This window comes from Clinocottus analis, unplaced genomic scaffold, assembly GCF_023055335.1.
Source record: "Clinocottus analis isolate CAN_PGR_092001 unplaced genomic scaffold, fCliAna1.0.p SCAF_5, whole genome shotgun sequence".
In the NCBI taxonomy this organism is placed as follows: Eukaryota; Metazoa; Chordata; class Actinopteri; order Perciformes; family Cottidae; genus Clinocottus; species Clinocottus analis.
Genome location: NW_027176207.1, coordinates 19,497,813 through 19,516,864, shown reverse-complemented (window position 1 = coordinate 19,516,864; position 19,052 = coordinate 19,497,813). Strand labels below are relative to the sequence as shown.

General features: G+C 45.8%; 1 protein-coding gene across 3 annotated transcripts in view; it reads left to right on the top strand.

Moving 5' to 3' along the window:
• Positions 1 to 16,422, top strand: part of jade2 (jade family PHD finger 2) — a 115,735-nt gene extending 99,313 nt beyond the window's left edge. For 2 of the 3 annotated variants that reach the window (XM_068600415.1, XM_068600414.1), the window contains 3 exons: positions 3,235 to 3,366; positions 11,279 to 11,424; positions 12,844 to 16,422. In XM_068600415.1, the coding sequence (XP_068456516.1) occupies positions 3,235 to 3,366; positions 11,279 to 11,424; positions 12,844 to 13,749 (1,184 nt within the window). In that variant the 3' untranslated portion in view covers positions 13,750 to 16,422. The remainder of the gene's footprint in view (positions 1 to 3,234; positions 3,367 to 11,278; positions 11,425 to 12,843) is intronic. The other variant, XM_068600416.1, reaches the window with a different exon arrangement.
• The last annotated feature ends 2,630 nt before the right edge of the window (positions 16,423 to 19,052 follow it).

The window sequence follows — 19,052 nt, the reverse complement described above, 5'->3', positions numbered from 1 at the left end:
AGGTTTGTGTGTTCTTGGGAAAGTTCCTGCTGTCAAAAAGAGTTAAAGTCGTTCTACTGGCAGTCAGTGGAGTGATAAGGTTCTGATTAACAACACCCTGTAACATGAAACACGCCCTGCATGTAAGCTAAAGTGTATTTCTTCACATACATCACTTCTATCTCTATACCAGGAGGTGCTCCGTGGGTGGAGGACGAAACCTGAAGCCGTCTGTAAATCAAGTGTGTCAAACGGCCTCTTGCTCTTAATCTGACACAGTTCTTGCACAAGATCTGTGTTCCCTCTGTAAACACTGGAGACAGGAAGGATGTGAGCTTTGTTTTCTGGTGCAGAGCTCTGCAGCCAGAGGAGAGAATCAGAAGCTGCTGTGCATGAGCGCCGCTGCAACAAAAGCAATCAGGGGAAGCAGCTTTCTTTAATTCTTCCATATTTCCACATCATTGTCGTTTTCTTGAAAGAAATCCAGCCGCTCTCGGGGGCCAGAGCCAGTTCATCTGCGGAGCACATTTCAGTTACGAGGCGATACGAATCTCAATTTACTGGGTGAAAAAAAAAAAAAAAAAAAGCACTGCAACAAAACGGTGTCAGGTTGTCAAAGCTGAACCGACCTCTGACCTTTCTGATGAAGAAAAGACACACATGATCCTCAGAATTTGATTGGACTGCTAGAAATTAGGCGGGACTCCTCTGGTTGTATAGAAGTCTATACTTCATCTGTTGAAGCTGCATTCTCTTCTGACCACCAAGAGGCGACTCCTCTGGTTGTATAGAAGTCTACGCTTCATGTGTTAAAGCTGCATTCTCTCCTGACCACCAAGAGGCGACTCCTCTGGTTGTATAGAAGTCTATATAAATGACTACTTCTCTCTTGATGTATTCCCTCAGTAAACATTGTAAACATGAGTTTATGTCTCAATCTCTAGTTCCAAGTCTTCTTCTATACAGCATGATGTTCAATTAGTAATTTATGGTCATTTAGAGTCAAACAGACCATAAAGCAGGGGGCGCTTTAGGGGCGGGGCTACAAGGTGATTGACAGGTTGCGTATACGATGTCTCTACGTCATTCCTCCGCAGTCCACATATGGTCACTTCTGATCACTGGTTGATGGCGTCGGCCAAAATCCAAGATGGCGACGGCAAAAATGCCAAACTCCTGGCACGAAGACCACACCCACTTCTTCCAGAGAGTCTATCGTTGTAGCTCAGCTCACACCCCGGGGTCAGATTGTTCCGTTGCAGAAGGAACAAAGTGCTCCGATCCTCCGTCCAGATAGAAGTAATGACAAGTGTTGGTTCAGGGCTCGTTCAGTCATTTGATATTGTGAGTGCTCGACGTGCAGCTCTGAGGTTTGTATCTGCTGGAGCGGTTTGGGAAGCCAAATTATCTAGAGGCACAACCACACACATTACACACATTACACAAATTACACACGTTACACACAAATGGTCTTTTCTTCATTCACTTTACGTTCTTTGTGAACATGAAGTATTGTGCTCGTAGTGACCTCTACTGTCACACTCTCTTCCCCTTTGCCCTTGCTCTTGAAACACAGACACACACACACTTTTACACACACAGACACACACAGACACACACAGACACATGATCTCAGTGTGAAATCCCTCTCTGGTCTCTCTCAGCTTCATTCATGCACGTCCTGCTCCTCCATGCTAAAGCAAGCATGAGGACGGCTACTGCTGTGACAGCCACACACAGTGGAGACATGTACTGACCAGCACACACACACACACACACACACACACACACACACACACACACACACACACTTCTAAAATCATCTAGATTGTATGCTACAGAACAGCTACAATAATACATGAAAGCTTTTTATTAAAAATCTTTATTTTCGCCATGCTGCGACTTGCGTTCTCTCTCCTGACCACCAGGGGGCGAGTCCTCTGGTTGTATAGAAGTTATAAAACGTCTACATAAATAGACGGTAAAGCAGGGTATGCTTCAGGGCGGAGCTACACGGTGATTGACAGGTCACTACACGGTGTCTCTCCTCCCCAGTCCAAATATGGTCACTTCCATTCACTGGTTGTAGAAAACCAAGATGGCGACGGGCAAAATGCCAAATTTGAAGCGTCAGATTAATGACATGTGTATATTTATTTGCTCTTGTCTTGTTTTTAAGTTTTTTAAACAATCACTTAAACAGATAAACTGATGAACCTGCTGGAGGTCGACTATTTCACCCTGAACGACACACACACACATAAACAAATTAAATGAGCTTGTTTTTTTTTAAACCCGAGTGTAGCTGCAATGAAGCCTGCAGGTGCCACCTGCTGTACCAATTCATACACATAAACACACACACACACACACACACGCGCGTGTACAGTCTATAAACATGATACCGGGAAGCAGGAGAGTTAGTGAGCTGTGCAGTCAGGACACTTTGTTTGTTTAAACAGCAGGAGCCCATTACAAGCAGACAGTCCACCAGTGCTCCCAGTAAAGGCTCCCGTATCACAGAGACACGCCGCTCTAACGGCTGTGTGTGACGCACAGCTAATCAATAATCATTTATTCTATCAGACGCGTGTCATGTCTTCTGGGAACTTTTCTACATTTTATAGACTGAACATCTGTAAAATAATATTGGACAGATTAGATGAAAGTGAATTCTAGTTTTGGCCTTAATGGAAATATTGTGAATTAATTTAAGACGCTATAAGACCGGTAAATTAAAATATTGAGTGTCTTGAGAGAGCGTTAATTAATAATTTGCAGTGATGAAACCATCAAGATTTTCGAATAATTTTGGTGGTTTTCAATTTTTAATTGATTATATGCATAAAAACATACTAAATAATGTTAGGTATTAATGTCTTCCAATGAGTGCCCCTAAATGCTGCACCCTGCACCTTTAAAATTAAAGTTCACTGGAATTTCTTCCAGATTTCTTTCTGTTTTTCACTCTTTATTTCTCCCTCTTTCAACTATCTCTATAACTAGCTGTGTGTTCATGTTTTAACTCAATTCGGTTCTGTTTCAGTAAATATAATACATTACGTCAATTTATGTCAACAAATAATCTGAAATAGTATTTTTGTTTTGTTCTTATTGTTTAATACTCTTTGTTTGCTTCCTGCTCTCTCACATCTGGAGGGATTAAGTTCCATCGGGCTCAGTGACATTTAAATTAAAATAAAATACAAATAAAGTAAAATCTAACCTGAGTCCATCTTGTGTGTCTCCCTGCAGAGAAAAGCCAGAAGGGAGAAAAGAGCAAGCAGCATGGAGCGAAAGAGAAAGGGAAGGAGAGGAGGAAAAGTAGCCCTGAGAAGAAAAAGGACAGATTGAAGCCAGAGAACGGCTCCCTGCTGAAAGAGCTAGGTATATATATAAGTATATATATAAATATATATATAAATATATATTGTGTCCAGAGGAAAAATCCTGCTGACAAAAATGTTGCATTGCATTTGTAGCCTTTATGCATAAATCGTTTATTTCTCTCCATAAGGGCACAATTACATTACAGACGTTGACATTTTAGGATTAGATTATTTCTGCAACCTTCAACAAAAAGCAGTTTTTTATTCTGCTGTGGTCAGCGTTTCTGTGCTGGAGTTTTCCTCTTCTTTCTTTTTTTACGTGCCTTCATGATCAGTCATACATACATCTGCACATAGATCGAGTGTCAGGTGCGTTGGTAAACATCTTTTAGGTGTTGACCTGCTGGTTGTATAGAAGTCTATGCTTCATGTGTTGAAGCTGCATTCTCTCTCCTGACCACCAGGGGATGACTCCTCTGGTCGTATAGAAGTTTCTGCTTAATGTGTTAACGCTGCATTTTCTCTCCTGACCACCATGGGGCGACTCCCCTGGTTGTATAGAAGTCTATAGGACGTCTATATAAATAGACCATGAAGCAGGGTATGCTGTAGGGCAAATATGGTCACTTCCTGTTCACTGGTTGCAAAAAAACAAGATGGAGGCGGCCAAAATGCCAAACTTGAGTCTTCACAACAGCAGTCCACAAACCAGGCGGTCCTCGGTACCTTATATTTAGTATGATCATTAAACTTAAGTTTCTAAATTAATTAAGGAACTCAATAAAAACTCAAAAGAATCCGGAGCAGCAGCTGAGAGCTTTTCATTGCTGTCAGCGTGAAGCAAGTTTCAAAGAAAGATTCTTGTTATTTTCAGATTTTCACACACATCCTCTGCTCCTCACAACCCCCGCTGTTTATCAGCGCTAATGACGGACGAGCGGACCCAGCAGGAATATAATAAAAGCAAGACGCTGCCTCATAATGTGCAATACATCAGTCTTGTGATGGTGCTATCAACTGGAGAAATCTGCCCATAAACGTGAGTCAAAACCCGCGGCCGGAACTCGTTAACGCTTCACCTGCGCCGCCGTAATCACCGTTATCGTAAACATTCATCTCCGGGTGTTTTCGTCAAAACACCAACAAGAGAAAAAAAAGGCAATTTGAAACGCAGCAATCCAGGCCTGTACGCGGGCGGACGGAGGGGAAGTCGGTAATGAGACTATGAGAAAAGAGCCGGTGGAAGAAGCGAGGGAGGAAGACGCTCCGTCGGTGTTAATCTTCGTCATTAGAGAGCACCTGTCACTGCGCGGCCTCGTCACAGGTGAGACGAGGATGGAGAGTCATGGCGTCCGTCCCGATCCACGAGCTGCCGATCGTTACCGCGACACACCACGCATCTGAGGACAAACAGTGAATGGGAAATTAATTAGGTGTGCAGATTTTATAAAACAAATATTTAAATATATATAAATAGAAATATATATTTACGATTTTTTTTAAATATATATGAATTTCTATAAACATATATATACATAAATATATAGATATATACAGTTATAGTACAAATAAATACACTTATATCTGCTTACAACGACATTACAGTTGGTTTCAAACCATTTCTTCAATGTTCCTGCCGTGCATATGAATTATAAAGTAAAGTATTGCTGATGAAACTTCCGAGTTTAAGACAAAAACAAACCGTCAAAATGTAATTAAAGTTGTTGTTATTGCGCAAGAAAATAAAGAAAATTAACATGCAAACAAGAAAGGGAGAAAAACACTCAACTTGTGATGCGGCGCGTTTGTGTGGGCGAGTGAAGCGGAGAACAAAGTCCTCTTCAGCGTCCTCTGGAACATCTCCTGGGCTGAGAGGAGTCCTGTGTGGAGGTGGGAGGAGTCGGAGGCTTGCATAAACCTTGTTTATGTGGATCAATTAAGTTGTGAATATTCCTGCGGTGGCTTTCTGTAAAAAAGCTACTGTACATGAATAATATCCGAGGGCCTAAAAGAGTCCCGATCACCAACGCTGCTCCTCGTTGTCACGTCTCCTCCCTTTCCTGAGCACGAGTAGGAGCAAGATCATAGAGAAAAAATCACTTTCACAAATCCCCAAACATCATTTAAACTGCTCTGAAGTCAGTGTAAACAATAACAACTTCTAAATATTATCCTTTTCATTTGTGATAGTCATTTATAGTGTTTTTTTCCTAATAAAAACAAACATTTCAAATGATAAAGAAAGAAAAGATTGTGTTTATTATGCATTAAAACAAAACTTGTTGTTAGTAGTTTTAACGAAGCTGCTTTGAGGTTTTGCAATCAGCTCATAATTCATCCCAGTTGGCCGTTAGCGGTGATGCTAACGTAACTAGTTTGTGATAGTCATTTATAGTGTTTCTTTTCTTCATAAAAACGCACATTTTCAACTAATAAATAAAGAAAAGATCGCGTTTATTACGGATTAAAACCAACCTTGTTGTTAGTAGTTTTACGAAGCTGCTTTGAGGTTGTGCAAACAGCTCATAATTCATCCCAGTTGGCTGATAGCGGTGATGCTAACGTAGCTAGCTCGTGAAACTGATTGTTTACAATGTGGCGTGATTAGAGATCAAGCGAGGAGAAAAGAATGAACGCTGATGTCCCGATAAAAAGGTTAAACCATGAGGGGGCGGGGCCTGTACGGATCACGGAGAGACATTCGCCCGTTGCTTCACTAACAGATAATATTCTTCGTAGTTTACCACCTCATAGATCCTCGTAGGGGTCAGAGGTCAAGTCGTCAGAACGGACAACATGCAACCAATGAAGCGTTGGAGGCGCATGAACGGGACACGTTAGCGTTAGCGCGCCGACAGCAGCGCTGGAGCTCCTTCCTGTCATCTCAGGAAGCGAACAAGACAGAACGCGGCTCAAAGCCTCAGAAAGCCCACCGACAGAGACTCCACGCCGCCATCAAAGGATGGAGCCCAGAGCGGCTCCGTCCGTTACAAAGCGGGCTCTGATTGGTGGGGTTTTAGCGCCCGCGGGGGATTTTGGTGTGAATTCTATACAGCCACGCTTACCCTCACTCCATTGTGAACATCTCTGTAGCATGACATCCATCCTTACATTCACAAAGATGCAGTTGTGGCTTTGTGTGTCTGCTGCAGGCTTTTTTTTGTTTTTAAAGAAACGTGCTCAGGAGGTTTTGTCAGATTAAAGCTCACGTATGATTTTACTCCTACAGACAATTCTGCTTTTCAGTAAGTTTATTTCTCTTTCTGTTGAAACCACTATATATATATATATATATATATATATATATATATATATATATATATATATATATATATATATATATATATGTGTGTGTGTGTGTGTGTGTGTGTGTAATATGCGGTATAAAATGCTGCTTGTAAACTCCCTCGTGTCCATCATCGTGTGCATTTGTTTCTAACAAATCAAGATCCAATCAGAGATGTTTTTCAGCCCTTCACCGTCTCTCATTTCCTGATGAGCAGAGCGGCTCATCATGAGGCAACAGCACGAAGTGAATATGATCAATAAACGGAGAGACGGTGACGCAGGAAAGGAAAGGAGGGTAGTTTGCCTCCTCCTCCCTCGCTTCCTGTTCTGATATCATCTCCCTCTTCTTTCCTATTTATCTCTTTCAGTACTGCTCTTTCTCTCTCTGTCTCTTTTTTCTAACTCTCTCTCTCTCTCTCTCTCTCTATCTTTCCCTCTCTTCCTCCGTCTCGGTCTTACCGTCTAATGAGCGATAATAACGGCAACTTGATGTCGAATAGATGCTGTGAGATCATCCCTCACTTTCTGTTACCATGACAAACAAGCCCCTCCTGCTTCTGCTTTTGCTGTATCATTTGTCTGTGTGCGTGTGTGTGTGTGTGTGTGTGTGTGTGTGTGTGTGTGTGTGTGTGTGTGTGTGTGTGCGCGCGCACTATATATATATAATTGTTCCTGTCACTGTGTCTTCTGTGTGTTTGTTTTTGCATGCCGTATGTGTCCATATCTCACAGTCTCAGCGCACGCGTGTGCGTGTGTGTGTGTGTGTGTGTGTGTGTGTGTGTGTCAGGCCATCTGTTCTCCGTCAGCTCTGGTCCTGACTCCGGGGCTTTTGTCTTCCTCTTGGTGTTCTGGGCTCAGGAAGAAGCCGTGTGTTCGATCCCCATCGCTTTACGACTGGGGTCCTTGTGCCACTGGGGGTTTAGAAAAGTGAGATTTATTTGTCTAAATATATTCTGGAAATATATTTATTTGGGAATGAACTCCCAAAGCAAAGATTAATATCATGAATGACGTCTCGTGATCTCATGAACAGAACTGCTGGCTTATGGAAGCTTCCTTCATCATGTTGGCTTTCAAGTTATTAATATGAATGACTTGCAGAAACTCGCTTCCTCTCTCTCTTTGTCACTCACTGAAGAGCAAAGCAGCTGCTCGTCTCGGCCCTCGGTTCAAAAGTCAAACTGTACTGAAGGGAAAGGAAATGTGTGCAAACATTTCCTGAATTGCCACCATGTTTTATTTAACGATGTATTGCTCTTCGAAACACATTTTCGCTGTCAAGTCTTCTGCTTGTCTCGCAGCAATCTAACAGCACCGTCTATTATATTTATATCACAGATAGGTAGTTGTTTTAACTTTAGCAGCATTTATACATACAGGTAAGCAATGACATAAAATTGCACATTATATACAAAAATAGAAATATGACCACTATAACCCCCCCAAAAAAGTCCTTGTCTTTTTTCTTCTAATTAAATATGACGATTTAAAAGCTGCAGTCAAAGTTCTCAATCAAACCTTTGAATGTAAAGCGCTATCCATAACATGAATGAATGGTGGACAGGCATATGGACAACACGTGTGTTTGTCAGATCCTTCCAGATGGAAAAAAAGAAAAGAGGCAGATAACCGGATTGTAATGAAGGATTTAGATTTTCTTGTCACTCATGCTGATTAGCGTAGCTCAACGGGCGGACGTGCCGCTCTACCACTAACGTCTCTGGATGCGCAGCAGGAAGCAGATTCTCGAAAATATTTAGTTATTACATCTCAGTTGTTATACGAAAGTTAAAAAAGCGCTTTGATATAAGTGAAGGAAAATCTTCAGCGTAGCCGATCTAATTGGCATAAGTGCGCTAACACCGGCATGCTGTCAGCGTGCTAATTCCCACTAATAATGGCGCAGTAAAGATGGTGCGCTAATGATGGCGCGCTAATGATAGTGCGCTAATGTCGTTGTGAGAATGTCACCGCACTAATGTTGCCATGCCGACACCGTGCTAATGTTGACGTGCTAGTGAAGCCGTGCTAGTGACGCCGTGCTGACGACGCTGCGCTAATCTCAGCTCACTAAGGTCACCGTGCTAATATCCCCGTGCTAATGCCGGCGAGCTAATGTCCCTGTGCTCATGTCATCGTGCTGATGCGGGCATGCTAATGTCGACGTGCTAATCTCGGCATGCTAGTGCGGGCGTACTAGTGTTGACGCGCTAATGTCACCGTGGTAATGTCGGCTTGCTAATATCGACGCGCTAATGCCATAGATCTAATGTCGACGCGCTAATGTCGGCGTGCTAATGTTGGTGTGCTAACGTTGGCTTAACGTGCACAGAGATGCGAGCACGACTCTAGGCTCTTGGCCTTGTGTTTGTATGTTCTCCAGTCTTAAAGCGTAGTAAAAAAATACAGTATACGAGGATAAGCGTGACAGCGCCATGCTTCAGGTTCACCTCCCTCCTTCACTCTCTCTCTGAACTCTGCTACTCTTTCCTCTCCTCCGTCATCCCCTGCTGTCTGCCTCACACTTCTTCACTGGCTCTTTTTTCCCCTCCGTCACCTATTCCCTCCCCGGAGATCTCTCGACTCCTGCAGAGACATGCTGCGTCATGGAAACGTGTGTGTGTGCGTGCGTGTATGTGTGTGCGTGTGTGTGTGTGTGTGTGTGTGTGTGTGTGTAGCTGCTGGTAAAGCCACCCTAATAGCACCTCCTGCCGTCCTGCTGGCAGATCATTATAGACTCTGAAGATTTACAGGGAGGCTGGAGAGATGGAGAAAAAGAGAAAGAGAGAAAATCTGCATGCACTTGTCTTTATTATTTCTTTTTTTTTTAATAATAATGTTTTTATCAACTTACCGGCATCTCTGCTTATATTTATTTGGTCCTACGGGTTGCTAAGAGACAGTTAATCCCCCAGAGAGGATGAGACAGACTCCCAGGTTAATGGTCGTTCCTGATAACAAAACTGAATTTATTCATTGCATTCACGAGATAATACACCCTCTGGAGGGCATTATCAGGAAAAGATGATTTATATATAGCTGCACATTCATTTTTTGCCTCCTTTTATACCAACAAAGAGCAATTTCTTTTGCACGCCGTCCAGTTTCTGATCCGCTCTGAAACACTAATAGCAGAAATAGCTGAGATTGTTCTTTGATATTAAGCCAAACACCAAGCAGACCATAATGAGTTTGAGAGAGACCATGAATGCAGCAAATAAGCAGAAAATATTAATCATAAGAAGCAGAAAGTGAAGCAGCTGCACAATCAGCAGGATAACATATTGTGTTTTTATTTTTCTTTGAGGCAAACTACTCCACACGTCTCGCTCTCTGATTTCAGACACTCGTTGCTAATGCAATGGATTTTTATTAATTTTATTTTTGTGTACCATGCCCAACGCTTATGTTATAACAATATAAAATAACCAGCTGCAGTGGTCAAATATGTATTTAGATTTGAATTACAATATTTCAAGTTATTTCCCCGCTCTCAAACTAAATATTCCACCTCATCAGCTCCTTCACTCTCACCTGTTAGCCACACCCACCTCATCAGCTCCTTCACTCTCACCTGTTAGCCACACCCACCTCATCAGCTCCTTCACTCTCACCTGTTAGCCACACCCACCTCATCAGCTCCTTCACTCTCACCTGTTAGCCACACCCACCTCATCAGCTCCTTCACTCTCACCTGTTAGCCACACCCACCTCATCAGCTCCTTCACTCTCACCTGTTAGCCACACCCACCTCATCAGCTCCATCACTCTCACCTGTTAGCCACACCCACCTCATCAGCTCCTTCACTCACACCCTTTTCTTTTCTTTTTTATCACACAATGTGCAAAAACCTCAAGGCGTCAATTTAGATAAATATCAAACATGTACTCTATCCTGTAAAACTTGTAGTTACACTAATCAAATGTGTGTTTGATGCTGGACCCTTGACCCCCGGCCCTGTTCGAAGGCCTCAAGGTGAACGGGAGAGAAATCTATGAACTATAATAGATCCCACACCGCGTTGTGCGACTGTGGGAGTTTGTGCGGAGACAAAAATGCCACAGACAAGACACTTTCACAGCCCACCATGACAGAAGAGGAGCTGTGAAAAATCTCCTAATTACACACACAAAGTGTTGGTAGAGAGACAAGAAACCGGATTTCTACCGTAAAATAGGTTTACAGCTTTATTATCGCCGAAGCAACAGAAGTGTCGTTGTAAACGTGGGCTCGGTGTCGTCTCCTCGTCCTGACAGACGTACAATCGTCCCTCTGTTCCCTTTTAGGATTGTGACGAGGCCAAAACTGGAAGAAAAAAAAAAGGCGCTTTGTGGGAGATTAACATCAATTTGAAGATTGTACATGACAGTTTTGATTATACTCATTTTAAGATGACTCATTAACATAAACAAACAAAGAAATATCACAGAAGCAGCCAACGCGTATTTCAAATGTTGTGCGACGCCAACTGTTTGCATGCTTTTTACTTTGGCAGACTTCCACTGAGACTCCACCGACATTTTCTGTATTTATTAATTATGTATTCTTGAAAGATTTTGCGGCACCCTTCGCCTGACTGCTTTGTCTTCCTCCCCCATCCTCTCCCTCTTTCTTCCCCTTCATCCCTCCCCAATTATGTCCCTTCACTTTCTCTCTCGCTGCCTCCGTCCTGATGTCAAAGGTTTGTCCAAGTCCTTCCCGTTGGACAACTCTCTGTTCGACAGCTGGCTGGCTCAGACGGTTCAGATCACGGCCGACGACATGCTGAGCCAGTGGGCTCTGGGCGCCCAGCACCGGGACAAGAGCGGCAGCCTGCTGTCCGACCAGGTAGGCCACGCCTCCAGCAGCGCCACGCCCCACCCCCAGCGGGTTACGCTGCGTTTATCATGGCCAATTCTAGTCAGACAGACAGGTGAATGGTTTCTTTTCCTCCCTGGCTTCCTGTCTCATATCGAGGACACTGTCGCATCACGTATAGTCGCGAGTTAGCGAGTCTTGTGAGGGGAAAATAAGCTGAAGACGGGTCAGATGCTCTGTAAAATCAGCTATTTCCCCCGGGCCGGATCATTGCTTTCGAAAAGAATATCTATATAATGAATATCTAAAACTGTTTTACGGCAGTTTCTTCTGTGAGGACGTAAACATTAGCTTGACTCTCTCATTTCGAGTCGTTGAAATCTGCAGTTTCCCCGTGAGAGGATGAAAGAAGCTCTCCTGCGTTTTAGTCGCTCGTTGATCCGGCTGCTTTCAAGCTATCCACAGAAGGAAGAGTGTCCGTGAACATCCCTGTGAGCACAACAGCCTAACAGCTGTAGTGTTTAAGCTTCAGGTATTTATAGTCCAACAAGGAACTTTTAACTAGTTATGAAAATAGTCTCTATATAACTTCAAAAAGCATTCGTGGCCAATGCAGGAATATAAAGTATTTTCTCCTGAGGTTTGTCATTGGTCAGCCACTAAAGGGATCTCAACAGCCAATAGGAACGCGCTCTCCCCAGAACGACCAGAGTCTCTCGTTGCGAGCCAAAAAGTCGAGATGTCCCTCAGACAACTTGAGTTACGAGATGCTGAAAGATTATTGTGGATTATTATGGAGTTCTTACCCAATGAAGCCGATAATAAGCTGCCTACCCGCAGCTTTAAGTCTCCCAAACGGAACAATCATTCACTAAAAATGTTCCACTCTTTGTGAGCTGTGTGTGTGTGTGTGTGTGTGTGTGTGTGTGTGTGTGTGTGTGTGTGTGTGTGTGTGTGTGTGTGTGTGTGTGTGTGTGTGTGTGTGTTCCTCAGGAATGTGCTCTGCTGGTGTGTTGATTGGCAGGCGGCTACAACCACAATGCATGACATAACTCCATTGTTTGGGGATGTGTTCAGGGACAAAAAAACTAAACGGGAACACGGTGTATTCGGTGTTTTTTTCTTCTTCAACAAAACAGAGTGAGCTGTTAATATGAAAACTGCAAACAGGACGTGAAGTAATAACTTTTATCAAACAAAACCTCCGGGTCCGTCGTTGACATTAATAATAAATCTCTTTTGACGTGATGCTGGTGGTCGCTGTTTTCAAACGTCGCTGGCGAGAAACCCAAGAAACAGTCAACTGAACTGTCGTATTGATCAACAAGTCCAGATTTATCATATCCAGTAAAACAAGTATTTATTGCCCCTTGAGGCGTTGAGCTGATCCAGCATTTTTTCTTGTCTTTCTCCTTTTTTCATCCCCTCCTCCTCTTTCCTCCCTCTCAGCTCCTGCAGGGCGAGGAGAGCCTGCTGAACCTGAGGATGGAGAACTCCATGCAGTCCACCTGGAAGACGCCTCAGCTGGGCCGCAAGCCGCGGGGGGGCTTCAAGCCGCGGGGCGGCTACCGGCCGCGAGGCGGCTACCGGCCGCGGGGGGGCTTCAAGCCGCGAGGGGGCTACAGGCCGCGCGCTCGCGGACACCCTCCACCGGCCGCCGCCGCCGCCGTGCCCCAGCAGACGCATCCGGCCGTGCCGGCCGCCTCCGGCAGCTCCGCCGGCGCCGCCGCGAAGCAGCCGGACGAGAAGCCCGGCCAAGCGGGCCGAAAGTGGGAGCGGCCCCGCGGCTCGTCCAGGGCCCTGCACCACCACTACCTTCACCGCCACCAGACGCGGAGCTCCGACCTGCACCGGGACCCGCCGCCGCAGCCGCCCATCTCCAAGATGGACTCCTGTCACATCTCGGAGGACCGCGGCCCGTGGGACAGCGTCTGCGCGGGGGGCGGCGGCGCCGGAGGAGGAGCCGGCGGAGGAGCCAACGGAGGAGCCGGCGGAGGAGCCAGCTCATCTCCGCGTCCGGCCTCCAGCCCCGGGGCCACGCTGCCCGACACGGGGGCCATCGTCGTCCGCGGCAGGGTGCCGCGGCTCCGCCTGTCGCGCCGGGGTAAGTCCAGAAGCCGGGGCGGCGGCGGCGGTGGAGGAGGCGGCGCCGCGGCGGGACCGGAGGGCTCGGTGGGCCTGCCGCCGCTCGCGAGAAAGGACACGACCCTGCTGGACGCCGCCGAAACCGACGGTTACTTCTCCGACGGCGAGCAGAGCGAGCCGGACACGCGCTCGGGCGCACGCAAACTCCGCCTGCCGCAGTTGCATTCTGGGAACGAGGACCTGCTGAGGAGGAGCGTGCTGGCCTCGTAGAGACGCGAGGACGCAGGTACCCGAACTGGACTTAACCGCCTCCCCCTTTCTGTGCCCACAGACAGTCCACCAAGCTGGAGCAACCAAATCCCCGTTGCATTGCCCCACCAGGGCAATCTCGTCAGCGCCCACCTGATGGTTTCTCTTTTCTTTTTTTTTTATGGGGGAGGGGTTTGAATGTAGCGGTTCGTGCGGTTAAGCTCCTCCCACCGGACCGCCGTTTCTTCGCCAGCTTTCTACAAACACGACCCGTCGTCTTCTGTTGTTTTTTGTATTTCAGATTCATTTCGGGTGTCTGGCCGTTTTTCTTTTTGGCCAGACACCTCGGGGCATTACTATGATTACTATTCTGATTATTAATATCATTCAAGCTGGTTTCAGGGTCCGCTTCGCTCCCGGTCTCGGTGGCCTTGAAGACGCAGCCGACGAGTCCTTCTTCTTTTTTTTCTTTTTTTCCTTGAATGTGTTCAGTGGAAAGACAATTTCACAGCAGAGCCGGTCTGAAGATGTACAAAAGGGCGATGACATGCGTTCAGCCTCGAAAAAAAAAGCACAACTAGCGAGTCATACGAGCTGTAACGTGAGCACTCGGGTGTGTAACAGTCATTCAGGGTTGGGTTCACTCCTCATCACGTTCCACTCACGATAGAAAAAACGAAAGCCCGTCTCCTCAAATGTATCTCCACACACGAAAAAGACAAATTTCAAGTTTGTTTTTTTTTCCTCTTTATTCTTTTTTTTTATAGCAAATAGATTGAGCCCAACCCTGGTGCTCACTCCGATTGTCACACAGAGAGACACACACACACACACACACACACACACACACACACACACACACACACACACACACTATGATAAGCGAATCCCTTTGCTCACACCACAGCCGTTTTGTCAGCTGCTTTCAAATACTTCCTAATTTGTAGTTTTTCTTAAATCGTTTTGGTGGGGAGGGCGGGAAAGAAATCATCGTAGAAACTCTGTGCCTTCTGTCGCTTCCCCTGTGCCCCAACAACCGTCTGTCAATCAATCAATCAATCAATCAATCAATCAGTCAGTAGATCAATCAGTCGTTTTCTCAATCGGATTCGTAACAATCAAACCAAAAGGACCCCCCTTCCCCTCCCCCGCATCGGGCTCCTTGTCACCTTAAACATGTCCAGTGCCTGAAACAAGGAAGTGAATGCAGCGTTTTGCCAATAATCAACGAAGCATCAAAGTACTATCAGTGCAAAGAGCTGCCCCCCCCCTCCCCCACTAGATCACTGCAGTCCAGAGCCATCGATCTATAAACAGGGCTCGGCCACGTCTGAAACCATAGATACGCGTGGTGAAAAATAAGAACACAATAAAATAATCGATCCATACGTTTTTGATTGGAGGTAAAAAAAAAATAATTAAAAAATCCTTTTTTTTTTGTATTTTGTGTCGCCTTCTTCATTTAAGTTAAATAATAGTTAGATATGGCAACATTTTCAACCACAAAGGTGCATTTACTTGATTTCCTTTTTGGAGCTTTCAACCCAAACTCACAGAAGAGTTGAATGATCGACTTTACGATGAACTCTTTTTTTTTTAATCTCTTTTTTTTTTCCCCCTCAAAGCGTTCGTCTCGTGACGTCCGCCGTGCAGTTTCGTCCTCGCCTGCCGGCTGACTTCGTCAGTCGCGTTACGCACCAGTAAGACTTTACTCCTGGTGATCGAGGCCGGCGGGGCTTCACCGAGCATCCGGAGGGACGAGTCGGCCCTCCTTTAAGTCGCCGTGTGCATCTATGCAAACACCCCTCGCCCCCCCACGAGTCCGACGTGGCCGAGCTCTGCCGAGCGGCTCTGCTGCTCGACGCCGACGACGATGACGATGACGTCATCCTTCAGCTTCAGAGGCCTGCGCTTCGTTTGTGTCGTTCTCTCAGAGAGTTGTATTTTGTACCTAAAGCAGTCTATGTATTCTCAGGGGTTCAAAAATAGAAAAAAAAATCTACACACAAAAAAAAAAGAATTAAAAGGTTATGAAAATGTATCGAAAAAGCGACGTAAGACAGAGATGCATATATGTATATGTCTAAATATATATATATATGCATATTTTATATTGTATACAGTATATATATGGTGATGTGTGTACGTCTCAGCACTTCCTTATTTGGCAAGCTTCACTGTTTCAACTCCTACACGACTCCCACTGAGCAGACGGGCCGGATAACAACAGCTCTGTGCTCTTTCTTTTTTTTTGATTTATTGGATATTCTCTCCGTCGCTCATCTGGTTCCAGGTTGTTTTTTTGGGCGTTTTTGGTTCCCGGGCTGCTTGACCCCGGGCCTGGTGACCCTAAACAGAGGTGCAGGTCCAATCTACTTCCTGTGTTTCCCGGACAGCTCCTGAAGCGTTCACGCCAAAGAACCGGTCTGTGGATCAAGGCGGCAGAGAAACACAAACACACATACGCACACGTACACACACGTACGTGCCCGCCTCTCTCTCGGTTTTCCAAGCGGGAAATAATGTCAGATAGAGATGTCGAAACACGAGGAACGCCAGAAACCCCCCCACGTGGACTCTCTTCACCACGGGGGTCCACACAGGAACAGCCTGTCTCCATTCAGATGAAAGCCAAATGCTGCTGAACTGAACACACAACATACAGCTCTGCCACACACACACACACGCACACACACACACACACACACACACACACACACAACAGAGCTGGTATAACAGGGTTATGATGTACAACATGATTAGTTTTGTATGTCTTTGTGGTCCTGACTGCATCAGGAAGTATTGAGCTTACTCAGAGAGACAAGCCCCCTCTATCAGCAGGAGAGTATTATTATTATTATAATTATCATTATAATTATTACCGGGGACAGCGTCTCTGTCTCCTTTTGTCCTGCGGTAGCCAGCGTGGAAGTCAAACCTCCACAAATCTGGAGGGGAAACACCCACAAATACTCTCTAGAAAGGCCTCTTTTTTTTTTTTGCGAGGGACTTCTACGCCGGCTACCATTATTACAACCCGCTCCATTAAAACAGACACGTACAACAATAACAACAATGACCGCAACAATACGTTTTGTGTCTTTTTGTTTTTGAGCGAGGCCGCGGCGGCGCCCTGCGACCCGGCCCGGCGGTCGCTCGGACAGAAAGGCGTAAAATCTGTTTTTTTTTTTTTTTTCTATATTTAAATGTTGGGAGTGTAGCTCGACTTTGTAGACGTGGTGTAGACGAGGCCGCTCGTGCACGGCCTCCAACATGTAGTAGTTCAGTCGTGGTGCTGAGGCTGACCAGCGGCGGCGGCGGGGGGATGAACTAAAAAAAAAAAAGGGGGGGCTGGACTTCCTCTCCAGAAGTGATGGGAGGGTTGTGGGACTCAAACCCGAGAACGAACCTGGAGAGTTGTTGGTTTAGTTTAGTCTCTCCCATGATGCCGCGCAGCCTCGGCAAACACACACTGGTTATTATTCTATATTTACAGCGTGGCTTCAGTGCCATCTCCTTCCGCTTCATAGATACTGTAGACTGGAGTCTTCTCTTCTTCTTTTTTTTATCAATATCCTAGAATACAACTTCAAAGCATCGCTGTCCTCCGTGTGGTACGCCGGTGTGGGTGTTGGCTCGCTGCCCCAAATGTGCTCCGACCATCTTTAGAAGAACTCCCGGCAGGTCGGATATCCAGAATAGACTTCTTTCCGCCGGGTTTTAATCCGGGATATCGGTCTCATCCACGGATATATATATATATATATATATATATATATATATATATAAAGTATCCAAGTATACAGCTTTTCTAAATGGTGAGCCGGGTCAGAAACAACACCCTCCAGGGGTTTGGCATCAAAGCCTCGACTTCTCCTGCTCGGCCGGTCGGCGTTTGGTGGAAAGCCAACGCCGACCGGACCCGGCGAGGCGACTGGAAGCCGGCCGGCTCCATGATGCAGTTCGGGGTCGCTCCTTTCGGCCAATCGGAGAGGAGTTTGAGGTCGTCGGGTCGCACATTGTGGGTTTTTTCCCCGCTCCTCAGTGGGCCTTCTGGTCTCTCTATGAAACTCGAGGCGGTCACTGTTGGAGCGACCCAACGAGGGCTTCCTACTTCCTGCTTCCTGTCATCCCGTACCGGTGTTCCCGCCTTTATGTTCTGCGCCAGCCGGTCAAACCGCCACACCAGCAGCTGCCACAGGAGGGCCGACGCATTTACAATAATGTACAATACTGTTTCAACTACTGCTACTAGACTGTGTTCATTCTCCGTGTTTTGAAGAAGCCTTTTGGAAGCTGTTTCTGTTCCTTCCTCTCTCTCTTGTGACGCTTTAGCGGGCCGCCGTGGCTTCTTCGTTTGTTTTAAATCAAATTAGAAAGCTGACTCGTGAGCTGCTTACTCTGGTTTTATTTATTTTTTACTGGCGCTTTGCTCTCCTCTCCTCTCCGTCGCAGCAAAGTCACGGCTTCAAGGTCTCAGGCGCGCGGCGCAGGTCGGAGGTTCAAGTCCGCTGGCGAGCCGGCGGCCGGCGGAGTCGAAGCACCACAGAGATGTTTTTAATCTCCTCTCGTTCCTGCGTGAGCTTCAGGCGTACGATATTCAACTCTGAAGGTCTTGAGATACTTCATGCAAACCAGCCGTCATCAGCTTTTTGATGATCCAATTGTTTGTTTGTTTTTAAAAGCAAAAATGGCAAACACTTTAGGATTTTATCTTCTCACAAATCACAATTTCATGCGGCTTCTTTTTCAGATGCAGCAGTTAGACTTGGACTTATTGACACATTTGAATAATAAAATAAAAGAATATATATTTTTCGAGCACAGATGTGAAACAATCCCCATTTCCAGCTTTTTTATTTGTGAGGATTTTTCATGTTCTTGATGAGTGAATATCAGAATAAACCGACCAAATAGTTGTTGAGGAGCCCGAGGAGACTTTATTTAAATGTTGTCTTCAAACCAACAGTCCAAAAGCATAAAACACTGTTGCCGGGGAAGACAAGCGTAACCGATAAATCAAAGTGGATTTTTTTCCGAGAGACAAAGTTAAAAACAATAAAGTGGTGTTTGGCTCCGCCCACGGCGGTGTGGCAGCGGCGCCTCGGCCTCCGGGCGAAAGTTTCATCTGCAGCAGCTGCTCACCTGACTCTGCCATCCAGCATCTTCCTCACTGTTCCTCTTCTCGCCACCAGCAAAACCCCCAAAAATAATAAAAAATAATACCCGCCCCCCCCTTCCTGTCGTTGTGCCCTGCTGCCCCACGACTCCTCCTCCTCCTCTCTCTCCTCCTTTCTCTCCTCCTTCTCTCCTCCTCGTCCTCC